This window comes from Odocoileus virginianus, chromosome 23 (genome assembly GCF_023699985.2).
Source record: "Odocoileus virginianus isolate 20LAN1187 ecotype Illinois chromosome 23, Ovbor_1.2, whole genome shotgun sequence".
NCBI lineage: Eukaryota > Metazoa > Chordata > Mammalia > Artiodactyla > Cervidae > Odocoileus > Odocoileus virginianus.
Genome location: NC_069696.1, coordinates 20,031,187 through 20,054,295, shown reverse-complemented (window position 1 = coordinate 20,054,295; position 23,109 = coordinate 20,031,187). Strand labels below are relative to the sequence as shown.

The 23,109-nt window shown below is 36.2% G+C and overlaps 1 protein-coding gene across 4 annotated transcripts in view; it reads right to left on the bottom strand.

Moving 5' to 3' along the window:
• The window catches only part of ATF7IP (activating transcription factor 7 interacting protein), a 113,736-nt gene extending 94,230 nt beyond the window's left edge, over positions 1 to 19,506 (bottom strand). Inside the window, exon 1 of one of the 4 annotated variants that reach the window (XM_020910777.2) lies at positions 19,370 to 19,506. Coding sequence is in view for 3 of the 4 variants with exons in the window: in XM_020910781.2 (XP_020766440.2) it covers positions 901 to 917 (17 nt within the window). In the remaining variant the exon portion in view is untranslated. Of the gene's footprint in view, positions 1 to 900; positions 1,006 to 19,369 lie in introns of those variants that run through there. The other 3 variants (XM_020910781.2, XM_020910776.2, XM_020910775.2) reach the window with 3 other exon arrangements.
• Between the last annotated feature and the right edge of the window lie 3,603 nt (positions 19,507 to 23,109).

The following is a 23,109-nucleotide window of genomic DNA, read 5'->3' as shown; positions in this document are numbered from 1 at the left end:
AGTTTTCTACTTCAGAACGTTAAGAAAGCTTTTTGAAAATTTTGAAACTAAATTAACAAAGTTACTGAGTCATTAATTTAAGTATACTACACATTTTAACTAAGGTAAACTGGACACACAAAATATCACTTAATTAACTAAAAAACTGAGATTTACTTCAGTCCTGTTGATAAGAATACATTATATACAAAGAAAAAGGGTATCCAGACCTAGAAAATGTGAGCTATTTCTAAATTCAAAATCTGAATCTGAATGTCAATTTAAGCAAAAAATATAATGATAAAAGTTAGCCCCATCAAAACTGTGAAAGAACTGGGTGGCCGGGAGGAGGCAGCATAATAATAAAGAACTGGAACGCACAGTACAAAAAAAGTAACAGTGTTGAAAATTTTTTACAATTTGTGTTAACTGTGATTTATATCCAGAAAATTAACATTCTTCCCAGAAAGCTATCAAACAATACCTCCAAAACATACAGATACACACAAACTTAAAAAAATCACAATCTTCGTTCAAAACAAGACTTATTTATGGCTTCTTTAAAAAAAAGAAAATCTGAGATAATATACTGTGCTTTGTTTCTACAAATAAATAACAAGCACACTGAATTTTCCAACATAAAAGAAAACAATGAAGTTAACCAGGGCCAGAAAAGCACTACTGTGGTGATCAAATGTTCTGGTAATGACAGAGCATAAGATGGTGAGAAATTACAGGAATTTAACCTTTGACCTCAGCATGCTATGTACTGTTTCCATAAAAGAGGTTTATAGGTTCTATTAGCAAACATTTCAACTTCTTAGCAAGCAAGCTCCAAGTTCACCTTCCTATATAAACTTAGTAAAATGCAAATATTTTTTTAATTAAAATGTTCAGAGATGAAGAGTAATTGGTTCTTACCTCTGATCCTGATGCATGTGACAGGTCTCCTCAGTGGCATAGTGGCTGCCTAAGCAGTTACAAAGACTAGGTTAGCAGCCATTTTGAGACAGCTGCACTGTCTCAGTTGCACTAAAGTGTAATTAAGATGGCTGCAGTGTGCACTCAAGAACTCACACAGTGGAAACTCAGCTATGTATCAAACAAAGCCCCTCCCACTATGTCAGCCTGCAGGAAACAACACTGACAACAGCTTGTGCATATACTGCAACAAACAATGCAGCTACTCAGAACACAGAAAACAGAAGGCAGCAAGCCAGTTTTGTAACATAATGCCTGCGAATCCTGACTTGCAATACAGAGTTTGGGTACATCCTGATCCCAAACAGCTTAAAGTCCACGCCACATATTAGCAGTTACAGAGATAGAGCCAAATCACACACAGCAAACATCAGGGAATTCGCTTGAAAGAAAGCCTCCATTTCAGTCCAGAAAAAAAAAAAAAAAGTCAAACTCTGCTCAAGGTCTTTCTTTTTAACTCTTTTACAGTACTTTTTACATGAAAAGAGTGCCAATTTTTATAATTTCCAGAAAATTAAGTTTTTTAAATCCTGATAATCAATTTCAATTTATAGAAACCTAGCTAAAAATTTTCCCACAGAATCTAAGCTCCAAAGTGCTCAAATCTAGCCAAGTGGTTAAACCTTGCAATCAGATATTTGACTCTTGACAATAATTTTAAGTAAGTACTGGGGAGGACTAGAGACTTAACAGCTAAAATGGCAACAAAGCTTATTTTGAATAACCTGCCATAAAGGTAAAAACAATTTCTTCTAGTCTGTAGTCCAGATGGTCACAAAGACATCTCCAAGTGAGTGGTTGGTCCCAGGGCAAACTTAATTTAATGCCCTGGCACAGACCTCTCAACATTTTGATATGGGTGAAAAGCAAATAAAAATAAAGAATGTAGACACCTTCAGGGGAAAAAACAAATAGGAAGAACAAAAGGGTAAAATTCAGTCTGAAAGTGGATGTGTTAACAATAAGAATTAGTTTTTAGCAGTAACCAACCACTAAAAGGAAAAGGACAAAGGCACAGAAAGAACCTGTTTGCTTGATAACTCACATCAGCCAGGAAATCCATCTTTTCCTTTTCTCTGACTTGGTTTACCTTCCTAAGTTTAGCTGCCTTGTGCTCTCTTGTCTCTATCCACCACCAAAGGTAGGTATTTACGAAAACTTGCTAAGGGTGTGGTAGGGATTAGCCAAAAGGAGATTGGCCCCCAAAACTGATGACTGCGTAAGCTGAGTGATGGGCACATGGAGCTCATTATTTCATTCTATTTCTGTATATATTTGAAATTGTCCATAATAAAGGTTTAAAAAAGAATTCTGCTTTTTAAAAGTCCTTATTTATCCTCCATGAGATTAGCCAGACAATGTAAACTGCTTTAAGTACTGCATTAGGGGAAGAAAAGTTGATATTAACACTTGATCCAAGCCACATTAATTCTTCAAAAATATAATAGATTCTCTGAGGGTGGCTCAGATCTATTTGTTAAAAGCAAGAAATTGGTAAGCTGGGAAAGATTCTAACAGGACAGACATTACTGTAGCACCAGAATGTGGCTAAGGTTAATGGGGCGAGACAAACAACCAAAACATTTTGAGCTGCCTGCTGAACAGCAGCTGATATTCAAGCAGCAGATTCTTTTGGAAGCTTGTTCTACAGAGATATACATTATGTAACATACCTTAAAGTATAGGTTGCTCCCCCGCACTCCTTAAACCTCCTATGTTTTGCCAAATACCTTTCCAACGTAAACACTAAATGCTTTTTTCTCAATCTAAGCTCTCCAGGGCAAGCTAAGCTGCTGGCTATTGGCTATGTGTGCTTAGTCGCTCACTTGTGTCCCACTCTTTGCGACCCCAGGGACTGTATGCAGCCCGCCAGGCTCCTCTGTCCATGAGGATTCTCCAGGTAAGAACACTGGAGTGGGTTGCCATGCCCTCCTGTAGGGGATCTTCCCAATAGCTATTGGCTATAAGAGCTACCTTTTCACCCAATTTAGATTTCAAAATAAGAAACAGAATCTAAGTTCCCTCCTATACCAATCCTCCTCCAGCCACTACAACCAATTTACCACCAATTTATTTGTATTCTATTATCCCAAGACACTTTAAGTCAAATCAATAAATGTATCGATTGTCTACATGCAAGGGGCTTTAGAAGACAAAGGAGTAGGAAAGTATATTAACATAAATCAAGATTTCATGTAAATTTTATATACATTGTTTAGTTATTCTCACACTAACCCTACAAAGTAGGTTTATCTCCAATTCGTGATTGAGGAAACAGACTCAGAGTGTAAATCACTTCATGAAAGTGCTAATAGCTAAGATATATTCTAGACTACACTCAGCCTAAGCCTACTTGAGCTCTGTCCATCCCTTCCCACAGTGCTTGTTTCTGTGCAACACGTAAACAACTCAGAATAATGGTCAGGGTGCTACTCAGAGAACTGGTGTCACTGCCAAAGTTTCACTCCTTATTCCAAAGAAACTATGCTGGTGTACCCAATAAATCCTATTCATAATTCAATCTAAATTATTTTATCACTGACAATCCTTTTTTTGCTCTCCTTTCCCCTTAATATGCACAAACCCCAAACCAGGTGTACATACCACCAACATACTCAGCATCTTTTGTCATTGACATCTTTACATAGGAGTCCTTATAGGACAGAAATCACAACCTAGTTCATTTTCCACTCACTTCCATAGTGTGAAACACAGTATTTATTTGCTCAATATTTGGTGAGTTGGAATTAATTCCTTGTGTTTTTCTAATTTTTAAAAAATGCATTTTATTGAAGTATAGTTGATTGACAGCATTGTGTTAATTTCTACCGTACAGCAAAGTGATTGTCATACACATATGTAACTTTTCATATTCTCTTCCATTATGGTTTATCACAGGACAGGATACAGAATACAGTTTCCTGTGCTACCCAGTAGGACCTGTTGTTTATCCATTCCCTATATAACAGAGTCTGCATCTACTAGTCCCAAACTCCCAATTCCGCCCCCACCCCACCCTACTCCCTTGGCAACCACAAGTCTGTTCTCTATGTCTGTGAGTCTGTTTCTGTTTTGTAGATATGTTCAGCTGTGTCAAATTTCAAAGCCCATATATAACTGCTATCTTATGGTATTTGTCTTTCTCTTTTCTTGTTTTTTAAATTATGAAAGTACTATAACACATTTAAAAGAGACTTGGAAAATACAGAACATAAGTTACATACAGTTCCACTATATATTACAATTATTTTAAGTAAATGAAGATTTTTAGCTGGAGTTTCAATATCAAACTCTCAAAAATTAATAGAATGGACAGAAAAGTAAGATACAGTAGAACGGACAAGCACTATGAACCAATTCAACATAATTAAAAGATTTACACAACTTTACACACAACAGCAGGATACAAATCCTACTCAAGTTCCCATAGACTATAAACCAGGAGGCACTCTCGCATATCCAGGGTAATTCCCTGTGTTTTCACTTCTTCCACAAAAATCTCTGAAAATTCTACATCTTTAAGAATCTTCATTTTTTAGGATCTCAACACTTACTCTCTAGGAGGAGAATATGTCAGCTAAGTTTTTAACTGTCAACTTAAAAAACTGTGCACTTCAAAACCCAAGGTGGAAAAAATATCTTTTGTAGAGCATTTTTCAGTTTTTAAAGTGCTTTTATAAGCACTATACAGGAGATACCATGTGCTTAGAAGAGTTGAATTCTGAAAAAAAAAAAAAAGTCATAGAAAATTATAGATATAATCATAGTATCTACTTTAAAAAATTTCAATATTACTAAGAAAGAGTACAGCTTGATTATATAATGTCAGAGATTATAATCAACTTGTTTTAGGTAGAGTGAGTCTTAATAAACCCAATTAATGTTTATTTGTAAACGCAAACACATTTGGAAGGCATTTCTAATGTAAAGTAAACATCACCATGATTACTCAATGTTTTACCCTTTTCCTAAGTAAAACTAGCACTTTCATTTCACTCTTACTATGACCATGTAAAATAATGGTATTATAATCTCAAACATTTTATGACTATAGAATAAAATCATTTGCCAGGGGTCACACAAGTAGTAATGAAAAAGAACTATAAGAGAATTAACTTTAGTCAACTACTATACTTTTAATATATCACATATCACACTATTAGAAAACTTTGCATATGTGAATGTTGAAACTCCCATCGAACCTAAACAAATGGCTTCACTGTATTAAGTAAAAATACATTTTTATTAATTTTGTTAATACACTTTAAATACACAGGTTACTATCAACATTAAAAAATAACAATAGAAAGTTATTAACATGGTAAACTGAAAACACCTAACTTCACTCACTCAAATCCCACTAACCTACACTGGAGGTATTTTTTGAAGGCATGAATCCTCAAGAACAAAGAGAAAAGTAAAAGGGACAATAGCTACAAAGATTTCTGGGAATTGGAGAATAAGCAGAACCACTGGCAACCCGCTCCAGTATTCTTGCCTGGAGAATCCCATGGACAGAGGAGCCTGATAGGCTACAGTTCATGGGGTCGCAAAGAGTCGGACACAACTGAACGACTTCACTTTCACTTTCACTGGCAACTAACTAAGCAGTTCCCAAAACACTACATTCTAAGTTGCATAGGGGATAAGTTAGGAACCAATTTGATTTACATGGCAGAAACTTCAAAAGACATAGAAACCAGAAGAATTAAGCACTTTGGAAACTGAGGTGAAGGGAGCAAATAGTAGGATGACATGACTAAAAAAGAGAATATTAGTGAAAGCTGTTTGTGAAGCAGTGAAATCTCTAGACGTCCTTACCACATTCCACTGAATGCCTGCTCTCCCCAATCCTAGCAAAGATCTGGAAACAACATCCACAGTTTAAAAGGAGAGTAGTAACTCAATTAGTATAGAATCTACCTGCAAAGCAAGAGACCCCAGTTCGATTCCTGGGTCAGGAAGATTCCCTAGGGGGAGAAGGGATGGGCTACCCACTCTCGTATTCCTGGGCTTCCCTGGTGGCTCAGATGGTAAAGAATCTGTCCGCAATGCAGGAGACCTGGGCTCAATCCTTGGGTTGGGAAAATACCCTGGGGAAGGCATGGCAACCCACTCCAGTATTCTTGCCTGGAGAATCCCCATGGACAGAGAAGCCTGGTGACAGAGGAGACTGATGACAGTCCATGGGGATAGCAAACAGCTTAAGCACAGCACAGCACAGCCAATGTTATGTGACAGCCTGGATGGGAGTGGAGTTTGGGGGAGAATGAATACACGTATGGTCGAGTCCCTTTGCTGTCCACCTGAAACTATCACACCATTGTTAATCAGCTATACTCCAACATAAAATAAAAAGTTTTTAAAAAAACTGAGAGTAGCATATGAAAAAGAGAGGGACTGAGTGCTCACTGAAGACAACCCAATCCTCTTCCTCCATTAATCTTCCAGAATGCTGGCAATAACATCCTTACTCTCCGTGTATGAAAATGAAAATAACATCCTTACTCTCTACCTTCTAAGGGTATTTAACAAGCACAAGACACAAGATCCTAGGTCTCAGGAACTCTCCAAAAACAGCCCACCCAGACCAGCCCATAATGAAGTCTAAAACTGACAGACTTAGATATTCTAATCAACTTTTTACTCTGCCACAACATATTATACAGTCAGGTAAGGAAGAGAAAGACAACCAAGAAAAGTCCAATATGGAAGACAAACAAAAAAAAAAAATAAAACACAAAGTAACAGACTACACAGGGAGAACACTTCAAAAATAAATTAATATCCACATATATTAAAAGATGCTGCATTCAGGTGTCAAGAATAAAATACTACAGGCAAGGAATACATAACAGAAATTAAGAACATGATTAAAAAAAAGGAAAGAAAAACTCAATAGAAGGACCTCATGATAAAAAAAATCTACCTGAGCAAGAAGACAAAGTCATAAACAGGAGAGAAAAAAATGTGAGTCTCTACCCAAAAATTCACCTTAGAATGATAGAATAGCAGAAGATATCACCATTTAAGAAAAATTCCAGGATTGAAAGACAACAGCTGCTATACTGAAAGGGACTGATTAATTCCAGGAAACAGTAATAAATAGATCAATATCAAGGAGTTAAAGTGAAATTTCAGAACACCTAGAAAGTAATAACAGATTCTACATGCTTCCATTGAGGGGAAAAAAATAAAAAATAAGAATGGCCTCAGATTTCTCAGTGGTAACAGAAGCAAGAAGATAATGGAGCAGTGCCTTTAGAATTCTAAAGTAACATGATTTCCAACCTAGCCTTGTATACCTAGCCAAACTATCAATCAAGCATGAAAATGTAAAATGACAATTTTCAGACACACATGATCTCAAAAAACATATTTCCCATATACTCTTTCTCAAAAAGCTCCTAGAGAATGTGGTCCACTCCTCCTAATGACAGAGTAAGTCAATAAAAAGATACAGCACACAGAAAACAAAAGTTCTACACAAAAGAGGGGTGAGAGAAATCCCCACAATGGTGAATAAAATTTTAAGGATGAAAGTAGTGTACCAGATGTAGAAAGTGAGTAGGCAGTCCAGAGCAATGAGAATTAAGAAACAAAAATGAATCATGATCCTTCCTGCCACTGAAGCTGGATGGGTAGGGGAGGGGGAGTGTCTTCTTAACAAACATCAAAAAGTCCTTAGTAAAGAACTGTACCAATTGTACTATCAGGCTTCCCAGGTGACACTAGTGGTAAAGAACCCACCTGCCAGTGCAGGAGACACAAGAGAAGTGGGTTTGGTCCCTGGATGGGGAAGATCCCCTGGAAAAGGGAATGGCAACACACTTCAGTATTCTTGCCTGGAGAATCCCATGGACAGAGGAGCCTGGCAGGCTACAATCTGTAGGGTTGCCCAGAGTCAGACTGGACTACATCTCAACTATTATACAGATGAGGTTCATGGATACACACATCCTAGTGATCAACTTCTGTCATAACTGTATCAAGAAAATGAGTCAGGAATTCCACTACTCTATTAGTTCAATGTAGACAACTTGTTTAAGTAGATTACTTAACCCTAGAACAGGAGAGTAAGAATTACCTAGAACTAAAGTTTAATTTAGTTTACATTGTAGTTAACTAACTGCAGTTAACATTTTATTTTTAATGGTCATATAAGAAAATCACTATCTTCTTAATCTATCTTTAACTCTTAATTTAAGATATATTTTGTACAAATGATTATTTAAATAGTCTCTTGATCCAATACCCTCAGAATTCAGGAGAAAAAAATATTCTGTGAAAGATCTTAATATATGTTGTAAGTTAATAAACCATCAGGTTATTTTAAACACAATTCTATAGAAAAATACTAAATATACTGATTGGCCTTGTTTAAAAACTACTTAGAAGAATGATTAAACCTTGTATAAAGTAGCATAACTGAGTCTCTCTACTTTTTATGAACTCATGTACATAGTTTCAGTAAGAATTTGTTTTCCTCCCTTCCAGAATAAAACTGGATAAATCAAATTTGCAACCATGACCACAGAGACAGGCGATATTTATCTCTTTTAATTAGCTATGAAAGGGAACAAGGACTGCACCTCAAGTGTAGAAACGATGCCTTGTAGGTCTTCACAGGAAATCATTATAGTATCTCTTTTATAACTTAAGGGATTCCCAGCTCAGAGGAATAAAGAATATCACTTGCTGACAGATAAGGAACACTGACAAATGTGGGAAACTTAAAGAACCATGATATAGTACAGCTTTAAGTACTCCAGGTGAAAACTCACTGAGATAAATTAGATGGACCTTAGCTCCTAATCTTGTAATCAAGCAGATAAATAAGTAAATTACTATACTTTATAAAACTAAACAGAAGTTAATTCATGTCAAACATGTATAGTTTTGTTAAGCAGATAAAAGGAAGCCCTTCTATACTTAACAGTACTTCGTTAGATCAATAAAGTAATCAAATAAAATATCAAAATAAAATAAAGGATCAGAGAATCATTAAACAAACTTATATGGTCAAGCGTATGCCTTATGGGGTAGAAACCTGGTCACAGGAAAGGTTATGGAAGAAAACTGACACTTTGTTTTGCCTCAATTTTAAGTTAGCATGTTCAACAAGTTCCACAGCTGACAGGTAAAGAAGTGGTGAGGGATCACACTGCACCCTGAAATTACAAAAAGAAAACAGGATAATTCTGTATGGACCTAGCCCCCCAAATAAATGACTTCATTTCTAACTGACAATAATGACAGTCTGAAGAATTATGATAAACCTTGAAGATAAATAAATAATGTGAGAAAATGGCTGCTTTTTCATCATGATGAGGCTGGTGAATTCAATATCCTTAAAAGATTTTTATCCTGTAAATATTCTAGTGGTATTTTCTGTTTTTTGTTTTTGTTTTACTTTAATGAGTAAGACCTAAATCTGAACTCTCACAAATCTTTGCAAATAAACTACTTTTCTGAATGTATATTTTTCCTACTAGGGAGTGGCATTATCAAACTTACTCTTTTAAGTTACTTTTTAAACACAGTTAAAGTTCTAACTCCAGTAATCAAGAACACTGTCATTTTCTATATACCTCCTTGCACTGCAGGGCTCTCTAAAGCTGCACATGGTTGCTTCTTAGTAAATATACATGTCTTACTAAAAGATTCATCAACTGATTGAAGCCAAATCTGAAAAGTATGTCAGGAACAAATGCTAAGCATTTTATATAACTAATCTCATTTAATCTTCAAAATAAGCCTACCAGGTAGGTGGTATCACCATTTTATGTGTAAGAAATACTGCTCCGAGACACTAGTTGGCCAGGCTCCAAGAAAAAATTACTATACATTCCATTTCACTATATTACCAAATGGTTTTGGGAAAATTCTTTGCCTTTTCTTTTCTTTTTCTTCTTCTTAATTTGCTTGCATATTTTTAATCTTTCAACTATTATATCACTTAAGTTTTACGGGGAAGAAGACAATCACACAAACCACAAAATTAAGTCATTCCACCTTTTCATCAAACCCTTATTAATTTGCATACATTTGTCCTTCAGATTTATATTTTAAGAACTTACTAATAGGCAAGCAAAAGCGTTTTCTTTTTTCCATTTCTTGATGAATGAAACTGAATATTTTTTTCCAAAAGTTATTTCACTATAATTTTCCAGATGCAAAGTGTCTGTCAAATCTTTTGACAATTTATTCAGTGGGTTTGAAACTTCATGGTTAATTATTTTCTGAGTTCTGACATCTGTAGATTATCATGAGTAAATGAAAGGAGTTAAAAACATCTTCCTCGCCCCCCGCCCTTTTTTTTGGCACCTAAAACAAAGGGGTTCTGTTCTTTCGATAAGCAAATATTTACTAAATAATAAGGTAGGTATTGTCAAAAGCAACTTTGTAACTTTAATAGCAGTCTTATACCTAATTAAAAGGGATTTGTCTTTAAAATGTGACAGTTGTCAAATACATCAATAAGATAAAACTCCTAACTGCAGGATGCTTATAAAGTTCTACACAAGTAATTATAAACATAAAAAGTTGAAAGGAATAAAAGCCATTTAAACAGATACAAAGTAGAGCAAAGTAAAAAGAGAAATTAGAGACTCCTAGCTCAGGATATGGAGAAGGCAATGGTACCCCACTCCAGTACTCTTGCCTGGAAAATCCCACGGACAGAGGAGCCCGGTGGGCTGCAGTGGATGGGGTCACTAAGAGTCAGATAAGACTGAGCGACTTCACTTTCACTTTTTCACTTTCATGCTTTGGAGAAGGACATGGCAGCCCACTCCAGTGTTCTTGCCTGGAGAATCCCAGGGACAGGGGAGCCTGGTGGGCTGCCATCTATGGGGTCACACAGGGTCAGACACGACTGAAGTGACTTAGCAGCAGCTCAGGATAACAATATCCTTTATTAGGCACACTATGAGTATATTCTCCTAAACATACTACTTTCCCACTTCTGAGATTTTGGATAACCTTTACTAAGAATATCCTTCTAATTCTTCCTTTAAAATACAATTCTTCTAAGGTTTCTGTGACCTCCATCTAACAGAGTCCCACTTTTTGTGCCTCACACAAATATCTATTGTGTTATATTTATCATCTGTAGACAACTACTTTTAATTACTTACTTATTACTTATCAGTTAAATTTTACCTGAAAGCAAAGAATTTATGACCACAATTTTTTTTTTTTACCTGTGTATAGTGCAAAGCCCTCAAAAATGACATTTTCTATCTTGAAAAAAGTATAATTTATTTATATAGATACAAAAGGAAGAAAAACAGTACATGGATAATTCAAACATAAACTCAACTTTGAAGCTAAAAGAAGCAGTTCAAACTGTCACTCAGAGTTTACCTAGTCTTTCATCCTTTTAAAGTAAGTTAACTGGCAAGATTCAAAGATATTACATTGAGTTCTTGCAAAACTCATCATGATTTAATGTTTTCAGAGACAAGTAGAAAGCGAAAGAATTCTACCTAACAAGATATTCATAGTAACTAGAACCTCAGTCAGGAATCATGACTGTAAAGCTCTCAAAATTTCACTTCAAAGGAAGATGTGTGTGTGTATGCATGTGTGTTTACTCAGTCAGGCACATGTGACTCTCTGCGAAGCTTTGGACTGCAGTACACCAGCCTCCTCTGTCCATGGGATTCGAACGGGAGTGGGTTACCAGGCCCTCCTCCAGGGGATCAATCCAACCCAGGGATCAAACCCAGGTCTCCTGTGTCTCCTGCATTACAGGTGGATTCTTTACCCACTGAAAAATCAGGGAAGCTAAAGAGTTATAATTAGATCTAACTTTAATTGGATCTTAAAACAGAATCAGTTTTCAGTATCAAATTATGAATTAGAGACCACTTCTCCAGCTTCCTTTAGTAGCAGAAAATGCTAACTTCTCTAATATCCATTTCTTTCCTTCTTTTATAAAATTTTCTAACTTTAGCTGAATGAATGGTTGTCCAGCCAGATACTACATTTCCCAGCCTTCCTCTTCCAGCTATGTATGTTCCAATGATTATATGCAAATCCATAAAATATGAGTCAAACTGATATATGCCACAACCATATGAGGCTCTCAAAAAAATGGTTGTGCACTCCCATTGTTCTTTCTCCCTTGCCCCTGGCTGGTGAAATCATCCATGTTCAACCTAGAAACCATGTTCGACATACAGAAACCACAAATATTAAGCCAAAGCCACTTACACACCTGAAGAGTTTTCCTTTGTATTATTTTATAAGAGAAATAAACATTCATTATCCTTAATACTAACAGTTTCTCAGAAAGTTTAGCCTTTACTGTACTCCAACAGCTCCTGACATTTACTTCCTAAAAGAAAACAAAGGAAGTTCAAAAACAGCCTCTTTTCCATATGTTTCCCCATTTTCTTGAGACATTTACTCTAATAAGGGTAACAGGGCAGGTACACACCTAAGCTGAAAAGTCTTAACTGAGAAAAGGCTGAAGCAGTAAAGTCACTCATTATTGTTTCACTAATCTCTTTTTCTTTTGTCCATGGTCTTCAAAAGAGCAGAATCTTTTCTTAGCATCTAAGTTTACCCTTCTACAAAATGGAAGACATCTTTGACAATTACTGACTCAAGAAGAGATTCTTTCACAGCTCTTTCAGTTCCACGAACCTCCATTTCTACATCCAATTCAAGCTCTCTAATAGAATATAAAAGTGCCATACACATAATTCCTGGGTACCTACCAAACCAAGGTTTCACAAAGTAGCATAGGGTTACACAAACCACAAAGAGAGGGAGAAAAGATTATATACTTCGACATAATGACACTACTACCACAAGTCATCATCAGCACACAAGGGGCTCTCCCTTCCAAACTAAAAGGGGTACAGCCAGTTAATCACAGTTATCTGATACAAAAGAACACAGAAAATATTCTGAACAATGAAAAACTGCAGATCTGAGTAAAGTATTTCTGACAGTAAAGTTAATAGATCATCTTCATTTCCCAGACATTTGTGTTTATATAAGTCCAATTATTATATAAAGACTGCCAAGCAGACGCTATCAACTGAACCCTTGGACCAGCCACATTTTTTAGGAGGGGGACCAACGAGATGTCCTAGTCATTCTCTTAAAGATTAAAAAACCCAAAGATCAAAATTCAAACCTGGAAACATTCCATTATAAATCAATACTAATACCCTGGTTTTCTCATTTTGCAGCACTTAAAAACACTGAAAATGCTGCCCAGCACTCATACTGTCTCCAATACAAAATGGATTTCACCATACAACTTTTAGCATATATAAACACAGTTTAACTTTGGAATTCACTTCTCTGTTTTGAAAAAAACTAAAACGACAGAAAAGACTACTGAGTTACTCCCTAGACTGCATGACCATCTAAGAAAGAATACTGAGAAGTAATTTCTAGTCTTGGAATCTCTAAAGAACATAACAAGATCAAATGGGCAAGAATTTTAAAAGAGAAGCTCCACTAATGGATAGACAATTTCTGCGTACTCTAGGAAACTAAGAAAGACAATGCTCCCCAGAATTACTCAATGATACTTTTATAATTTACTGTTAAAACATCACCTAAGTTTTCCCTATAATGCCTCACAGCTGTTAGGAACTCGAAAGTAAGATCTTTACTCTCAAACTTCTTTCTGCCTGTGACTCCTTTGAATAACTAGGTATGATAATATATGAATTTTCCCTATACCTCAAAACTTAAAAACAAACTAATAGAAGTCTTTTTAAGCCAAATCATATCTAAACCTCTTTGCCTTCTTGAACAAATTTAACATCATTAGATATCCTCTATAATTCAGAATTGTTAATAAGATCCTCAGTTACCATAATGAACATTCTATAAATACTGATTCGTCTCTAGGAGTAACAATTCCCAAGCAACATAACCTCAAAACTAACTTTGTAAATTTTTGTTCTCACACTTGATACCTAACCCCAATTCACTATGAAGATGCCAGCCATCACTTCCTAACCCCATCCATACACATTCCTCTCCTCTCCCTAATTTACTACTGTGCTGTGTGCTTAGTCACTCAGTTGCGCCCAACTCCTTGTGACCTCTTGGACTGTAGCCCATCAGGCTCCTCTGTCCATGAGATTTTTCAGGCAAGAATACTGGCGTGGGTTGCCAGTGCCTTCTCCAGGGGATCTTCCTGATCCAGGGATCAAATCCATGTCTCCTGCGTCTCCTGCATTGTAGGCAAACTCTTTAGTTTACTGCAACTTATCTATTATAGTCTGGAAACATAAGAATCACAATATTGAGAACTAGGAAAAATTTTCAAGTAAGGGTAAAGGTCATACACAAAAAAATTAAAATACACAAACTTCTATAATGGATTTGCTTGAAAAATACCCAAAGACAAAATTTCTCATTAAAAAGAAAATATTGAAAAAAAGTAATTTAGTATCTTAACATGATTTCTAACTAGTCCTAGATTCATTTTTATAAAGCCAATATTTTACCATTTGATTTTTATCTCTATTTCCTTGGTTTCTCCGTTACACATATGACACGAATTTTCAAGTTTCACTATATTCAACATAAATATTTTGGCAATTATTTTATATTCTTTCCTGTACTTATTATAAAAATATTTTTAAAAGTAGAATTACAACTGAAATACACTATTAATCAAGATTATATTTTTCACTGCAATCAGCACAAAGAATAGATTTAATAGAGAATGAATTTATGCTAATAATTAGGGAAACATCTTTATGAGAGAAATATTTAAGGTTACCAAAGAGATTAAAAAGAAAAAATTTTAATCTTTATTACATATTATCTACTAGGCTCCATACTGACCAAAAAATGAATCAGATAACATTTCAAAATTTTCCCATTTAAAAAAAAAAGTCTATGTTAAACAAAGAAGAAAAATTGTTTTTAATACTGTAGAACACTTTACCTCAGCAAGCTATTTCTCTTACTACTAACTTTATACTTGCACTATTAACATGATGTTATATCCTAAAGCAGATTAAAAATGAAAATGAAATCCTACATCCTCTACCTTCTCATCCCTATTAACATTATACCATTATAGGAAACCAGTAAAGTAATACCTCAATAAAAAGTAACAAGTACCACAATTTTTTCCAGAGTTCCTAAAAACAGTACATTTTTGTGGGATCTACAGGAAATGCATCATACTCATGAATCAAAAAAAAAAAACTGTATACAGATGTAAATTATTCTAACTTAGCTTTCATGCAACTCTAAACAAAAACAAAACTTCAAATAGTTGGCTGTTTTAAAACTTTGCCAAATTTACTACAAAGGCAGGGAAAACTCACTTAGAAAATTATGAAAAGGAACACTATGTAATGTCCCTTCATATATTTATATAGCCTATAGCACTACAGCAGATGAAACAACACAGTACTGCTATATAAACAAGGCCCAGTTACAGTGTTGTTAACCTGCTTTTAGATTTTACATAACATATTCCTGTGAGAAACTGATAAAATGGTAACTCTTTCCCCAGAAAAACTTGCAAATTATGTTTACTCACATAAAACTGTGTACATCATGGAAGCCATGCAAGTTTTCAAACCTATCTATAGATCCCCCAAAGGTCAATGGACCTAATTAAATATCCCTAGTAAATGAAGCAGAACTGACAGCTCAAATCTAGTAAGCTATGGTCAAAGAAGCATCTTAAAGCAATAAGAAATGAATCACCAACACAAAATTCAAAGAAAATTAGATATGTGGAAAAGATTGAAACTAGCAACCCATCTTTACACAATGTCAAAATAAACTCTATGTAGGTGCAAAGGTATTTTTTAAGATAATTAAAACACCTGGAAAAAATAAACAGGACAAGCATTTAGTTCATCTTACAACAGGTAATATTTTTTATGCAGAGAAGTCCTGGAAAGATAATAAATGAAAAAGTAGTGCACATCACTAATTAAAATATAACAATTCTAAGTAGGTAAAACCATGTCCAAATCTGTGAACCAACAGATTGTAGACAGCCAGGTTTTTCCAGCCATGTAATGTTCTAGGCAAGAAACACTGGAGTGGGTTGCCACTGCTACTCCAAGGGATCTTCCCAACCCAGGAATCAAACCCATATCCCTTGTGTCTCCTGCACTGGCAAGTGGATTCTTTACCACTGTTTCACCGCAAAGCCCACAGCAATTGTTTTAAAAAATTTAACTGAAAAAAAAAAACTGCAAAAAATATGAAAAGCAATTTTCATATTCACAAATAACTGTTACAAATAAGAAAAATATTAACATTTACCACCAAAAAAAGATACACAAAATATCCTCAAACAGCAAAGTCAAGAAAAATGAGAAAGCTGCATATATATTAAATATTTAAAAGTTCAATTTCACTAGTTACCAGGAAAAAAAGTTAATAAGCTACTATTTCTCAACCACCAAAATCATGGTGGCACGGGAAATGCTTTTCAAATAAACTAAGTTTTTATTTATTTTGTAAATTACTTTAAAAGCCCTTTGAAATAGTAACTTCAAAGAAATAAGATACAGATTATAATTCATGTACAAGATGTTCACTGTAGCTTTATTTATAATAGAGAAATGCAAAATGAACAAAATGTCCAATAAGGAAAGTCACAGTACATTCTTATTAAAGACACTGATATTATGTGGCTGTTTAAAAATGTGTTTCAAGAACATTTGATGATTTAGGATATTCTCACAAAATGAATATTATGCAACCATTTTTGAAAAACATACTTCTGAAGAACAATGAAATGGATAAATATGCACAATATAGCACTAGGTTGTATGTGTGTGTGTGTGCATGCCCAGTTGTGTCCAACTCTTTGCAATCCCATAGACTGTAGCCTGCCAGGCTTCCCTGTCCATGGCATTTCCCTGGAGAGAATACTGGAATGTGTTGCCATCTCCTCCTCCAGGAGATCTGCCCGACTCAGGGATCAAATCCATGTCTCCTATACATCTCCTGGATTGCAGGTAGATTCTTTACCACTGAGCCACCGGGGAAGTAAATATCCACAATACAACATTATGTGTGTATGCATATGCTCAGGTTAAGGGGCAGGAATGAAATTATGATCCAAAAGATAAACTAATTAATCAATCAATAAATAGGATAGTCACAAAAACATTTAGTGTGTTTATTTCTAATTAATTTTCAACACCTTCTAAACATGCTAAAACGAACAAGTAAAAAGTTTTAAATATCAATATTCAAACCACACTTTAAAGAAAAAACAAACTTTAATGGCTTTGGCTTAAGTAGTCCAACTTTTTCCTGAATTTTTTGTTTAAAATGTACAAATCTAATAGGATTTTCATTAACTCCCAGTAACAGAATTCATTCAGTATTCATTCAGTCTTAACAGTAACTTAAATTCCAAATCATGCCTGCTATTCACAGAGTACTAATGAACAAAAAATAGTAGATGTTCAGACAGTACATTATTCTTAGTTTTAAGTTTACAGAACTATACTTGCCTTTCTAACAAATGTTTAACAGCAAAACTATCCTACCAATACTAATATTTACATAGTTCGTTATGTTCTTCAGTGTTGTCAAGTGCCTCTTATAAGCTTCAACATTAAATGAGGCAATCATTTGTATATGCAAATGAAAACATAAGCTTAAATATACAAAACAAAATATTTCACTTTTCTGGAAGTGCAGAATGAAACACGCCCTATGACAGAAGTTCTTTTCTTAACTATTTACGCATACACAGACACAGAAAAAAACATGTTTCAACTCTAAAATATTTGAAATTATATCTGGAGATGGAAGGGGTGTGTTGGGTAATCAACCTGGAAGCATAGAAGGGAAAAAATTACACAACTGCCCTCTAAATATATTTCTGTGTAAAAGACTTAGAAGATTCAAAAATTATATCACAATAACAAATACTGTTCAGAAAAAAAGAATGATTCCTATCACTGTATTCTATCCATGCGATGTCATTTTTAAAAAACCCATCAACCAAAAGTATTCCTTTCAACTATATCTATTTAATACTTATTAACGGTACCTGTAGGCAATAAAGTCCCTAAACCAATCGAGATTATAAAATGACAGCCACTTCATTTGACAGGTGACTAACTTAAGAGTTACATAACCAACCAAGAAAACAGTTGTTGTATATACAAGCCAAAGATGACGTTTATGACAACCATTTACAAGTTTTCAGGCCAGTAAGAAATAATCTGCACAATGGTAGAATTATATTAAATCGTATAAAACTTCTCCCAGAGGCTTACATAAGATTTAAATATAGTAACACTACCATTTTAAACTAAAATAATCAGGATACTTGTAAGTACTTTAAGAAACTAAAACCAGGAACAGACAACTTAAAAAACCAAACACAAACTATCTTACACACATTTATATATAGCAGGCTGTTTTTTTGATCAACTGATTGATGATTCACAATCTCCTCCTGAAGGCCTCCGGGTAGTTGGGAGTTCTTTGTAGAATTCTTTATCAGGAATATTTACCGAGTTTAAGAGTTATATTTTACATATCATTACAATTTTAAAAATCAAAGTAACAAAAATAATCTAACTGAAGCAGTAATACACAAGCAATCAGAAACAGAAAAAATGTAAAACTCAAATGCAAGCAAGGTCAGAGGAACACCACTGATTAAAACTCCACCGACCGAAGATCAAATTATTTTAAAAAACATAAATACCTAAGGAGATTGAGATTTCGTCTTAAACAACATTATATAGATTCTTCCAATGTCCCCTCCCTCTCATTTTTCTAAACCTCAAACTGTTCCTATTTTGAAAACATTCCATAATAGAACTGGTAAGGATAGGGTTAAAAATGTATTTGCAAATATGCAGTTCAAATAATTGCACTTCCCGTGAGAACACCACTAGGTGCTGATCTTTAGCTCCCTAAATATAAACTTGAATCCAGCAATACACTTAGAGTGAAATTAAAATCGAGAACCACAAATAGACAATCATTTTTACACAAAATTAAGTCCACAGCTTCTCAGAGAATAGGAGAAACACACAAAAAAAACCTCTCAGGTCGCTACAGGAATACAGCATAAGAGAAACGTTTTCCTTGAAAAATACAGGAATTCCCGCATAACAAAACGAAACCCCTCAAGAATGAGAAAAATTAAATCTAGAACCCGAATGGCGTCCAAGAACATTAGATCTTGAAAATGAATATTGCGCTTGCGCAGCCACCGCCCCGCCAGCTGCACAACTGCAGCTAGAGCCCGACCCCGCAAGATCACGTGCTCCCATGCAGCGCCCGCCCGCAGCTCCGCAACCGCGCAGGCGCAAACACAACTCCCGCAGCCGCCATAATGCGGTCTTGACTCTTAAGAAATACAATAGTAATTTAACAAAATGTGGTAATAACAGCCCCTGGGACTCACATATACCTTTCGGGGCGGGAGATGAGGCAGGAGGAACCAAGTTCCGTCCTACAGAGCCGTCCCGCGCTGCCGTCCCCACCGCTGCCGCTCAGTCTCGCGCTCCCCACTCGCCGCGCCGCCGCTGCCTCCGCCGCCGCCTCCGCAGATTCAAAAACAAACCCGCTTCTCCCCTGCACGCGCCGGGGCCGTTATGCAAATTATTGTAGGCGGGGCTCAGTGGTCGTAATATTGGCCACGCCCGCCGTGCTTGCAGCCAATAGGCTCCCGGATTGGCCGTTCCCCATGCAAATCTCCTGGGTTTTTATTTGAATGAGAAATATTGGCCCCGCCTCCTGCCGTGGAAAAGAGAAGCTAGTCTGAGGTGGTGGCGCTGCGCCCTTTAGTTGCAGTGAGGTGTGTTTTTGAGTGGCGCGTCGCTCAACCAGTGAGTAGCACTTTGTGAGCGCCCTCTATGAGCCTCAGCAAAGAAGGAAGGAAATAGGTGGGTGAAAGTTAAAAGAGATAGGACAAGGTTTTCGAAAAAGGCTGTAGCATGTTACTTTATCGTTTATATTAAAAACTCCGAAAATATACTGTAAACTGTGTAAGTCACGAGGGAATGGCGCAAACACAATTTTCTTTCAGTTGTTCTCTGCCAGAACAAGCGCTTCCAGTTATCCCTTTCCACCTGTTGTATCCCTGTTATTCAGTTTTTTATTGCGAGCCAAATCCTCATGAAGGCCACAGAGTGCAATTTAAAAAAAAAAAAAAGATGCTCCTCGTGTTTTTTGAAGAATCTGGGATTACGTCCAGTTACTCCTGCTTACTTGTTACTTGGAATAAGTGTGTTAATCAGTTTTTTCATCTCCAAAATGATGATAACTGTAATTCAAATCAGTCGAGGAGGTTAAATGATCTGGTAGATGTAAATGTATTCTGCGAAGCAAAAGCAGACTGACAAATGGATAGTGATTTGGTTGTTGTTTTTTAATATCATTAGTAAACCTTAACGCTTAATCTATTCATTCAGTATTTATTTAGCAATGAGTGTGTTCCAGACCTATATTAATTTGCCATCTCTAAGAAATCTCTACTACACTGGAGGAGACAAAAAAGTTAACAGGAAGTTTTTGTAAATAATTAGAAATTAATGTGGGGTGGTTAATATTTATTTCTATAATTTGATTCTGTCCTTAGCACAGAATATTGGTGCTCAATAAAGAAATAGAGGCTCAATTATAACAAATTAGGTATTATAATTTACTTAACACATAGTGCTCAATTATAAAATAGATGCTCAGCAAATTATAAATCTATCAATATTTAAAATTCTATAATAAGAAATGAGGTTGGTATAGGAGAGTTCATTAGCTTTCTCTTTGTCTTCTATAAGCAAATAAAAAGGAATCATTTTTGTAGTAGTTCATTCTTGTCTTGGCTAATGACAAAGGGAAAATAATTGAACATGAACACACCAATTGGTCAATTTTCTTTCTTGCTCATATTCTAGACTTGCCTCCCTAAAATTCCAATTAGACAGTTTTATTGTATTTGGATCTTCCCCCGTATATTCTCAATCAAATGTTTATAGGCTCTTTAGCCATTCTACCTGCTGGTTAATCTAACCAATCATTCACTGTTTCAATCAAGTACAGTGTTTATTATTTATTCACACACTTTCCTAAGCACTACAGATGCCCAGAGGAAATGACACTGCCTCTAATCAGGAAGGAGTCCTATATACAGATTCACATTATGAGATCATTACAATCATGAGGTTATATACTAAAAAGAAATATAAAACAAGAGAACATAAATCTTCCTTGTGGAATGTAGGAAAATTTCACAGAAGAGGTGATGCTTGATCTGACTCATAATGTACAACATAAAGTGGCTGTCAGAATAGGTACAAAAGAAATAAGATTCAAGTTAGATAAAAAAGAAATGAAAAGGCACTGAAAAGAGGGAAAGGTGTGGCTTAAATTTATGGTAAGATGATATTTAAAATATTTATCAATCCTTGTGGTACCAGACACTGACCAATTACAATCGAAGAAGGTTTGAAGACACCTAAATTGCCGTGAGAAATATCAATAACCTCAGATATGCAGATGACACCACCCTTATGGCAGAAAGTGAAGAGGAACTAAAAAGTCTCTTGATGAAAGTGAAAGAGGAGAGTGAAAATGTTGGCTTAAAGCTTAACATTCAGAAAACTAAGACCATGGCATCTGGTCCCATCACTCATGGACTGAGTGACAGTGGAAACAGTGTCAGACTTTATTTTTTGGGGCTCCAAAATCACTGCAAATGGTGACTGCAGCCATGAAATTAAAAGACACTTACTCCTTGGAAGGAAAGTTATGACCAACCTAGATAGCATATTGAAAAGCAGAGGCATGCCTTTGCCAACAAAGGTCCATCTGGTCAAGGCTATAGTTTTTCCAGTGGTCATGTATGAATGTAATAGTTGGACTGTGAAGAAAGCTGAGCACTGAAGAATTGATGCCTTTGAGCTGTGGTGTTGAAGAAGACTCTTGAGAGTACCTTGGACAGCAGGAGATCCAACCAGTCCATCCTAAAGGAGATTAGTCCTGGGTGTTCATTGGAAGGACTGATGCTCAAGCTGAAACTCCAGTACTTTGGCCACCTCATGCAAAGAGTTGACTTGTTGGAAAAGACCCTGATGCTGGGAGGGATTGGGGGCAGGAGGAGAAGGGGACGACAGAGGATGAGATGGCTGGATGGCATCACCGACTCAGTGGGCTTGAGTTTGAGTAGACTCCGGGAGTTGGTGATGGACAGGAAGGCCTGCGTGCTGCCATTCATGGGGTCGCAGAGTCCGACACGGCTGAGCAACTGAACTGAACTAAATCTACCAGATATTAATCCTCTAGTTTCATGAATGTTGAGCTTTAAGCCAACTTTTTCACTCTCCTCCTTCACATTCATCAAGAGGCTTTTTAGTTCCTCTTCACTTTCTGCCATAAGGGTGGTGTCGTCTGCATACTGGTTCCATCACTTTATGGGAAATAGATGGGGAAACAGTGGAAACAGTGTCAGACTTTATTATTTTGGGCTCCAAAATCACTGCAGATGGTGATTACAGCCATGAAATTAAAAGACGCTTACTCCTTGGATGGAAAATTATGACCAACCTAGACAGCATATTTAAAAGCAGAGACATTACTTTGCCAACAAAGGTCCATCTAGTCAAGGCTGTGGTGTTTCCAGTAGTCATGTATGGATGTGGGAGTTGGACAATGAAGAAAGCTGAGTGCAGAAGAACTGATGCTTTTGAACTGTGGTATTGGAGAACACTCTCGAGAGTCCCTTGGACTGCGAGAAGATCCATCCTGAAGGAGATTAGTCCTGGGTGTTCATTGAAAGGACTGATGTTGAAGCTGAAACTCCAATACTTTGGCCACCTCAAGAGAAGAGTTGACTCATTGGAAAAGACTCTGATGCTGGGAGAGATTGGGGACAGGAGGAGAAGGGGACGACAGAGGATGAGATGGCTGGATTGCATCACCGACTCGATGGACATGGGTTTGGGTAGACTCTGGGAGTTGGTGATGGACAGGGAGGCCTGGCGTGCTGAGATTCATGCAGTCGTGAAGAGTTACATGACTGAGTGACAGAACTGAACTGAATCCTCTAGTTGTAGGTTTGTGGAGAGGTCCAGGGGTTCTTCAGCTGAGCATTGAGACAGACTGGCTGGTTGGAGGGATATTTGGGGTAGGGAAACTACTTACCAGTAAGTACTG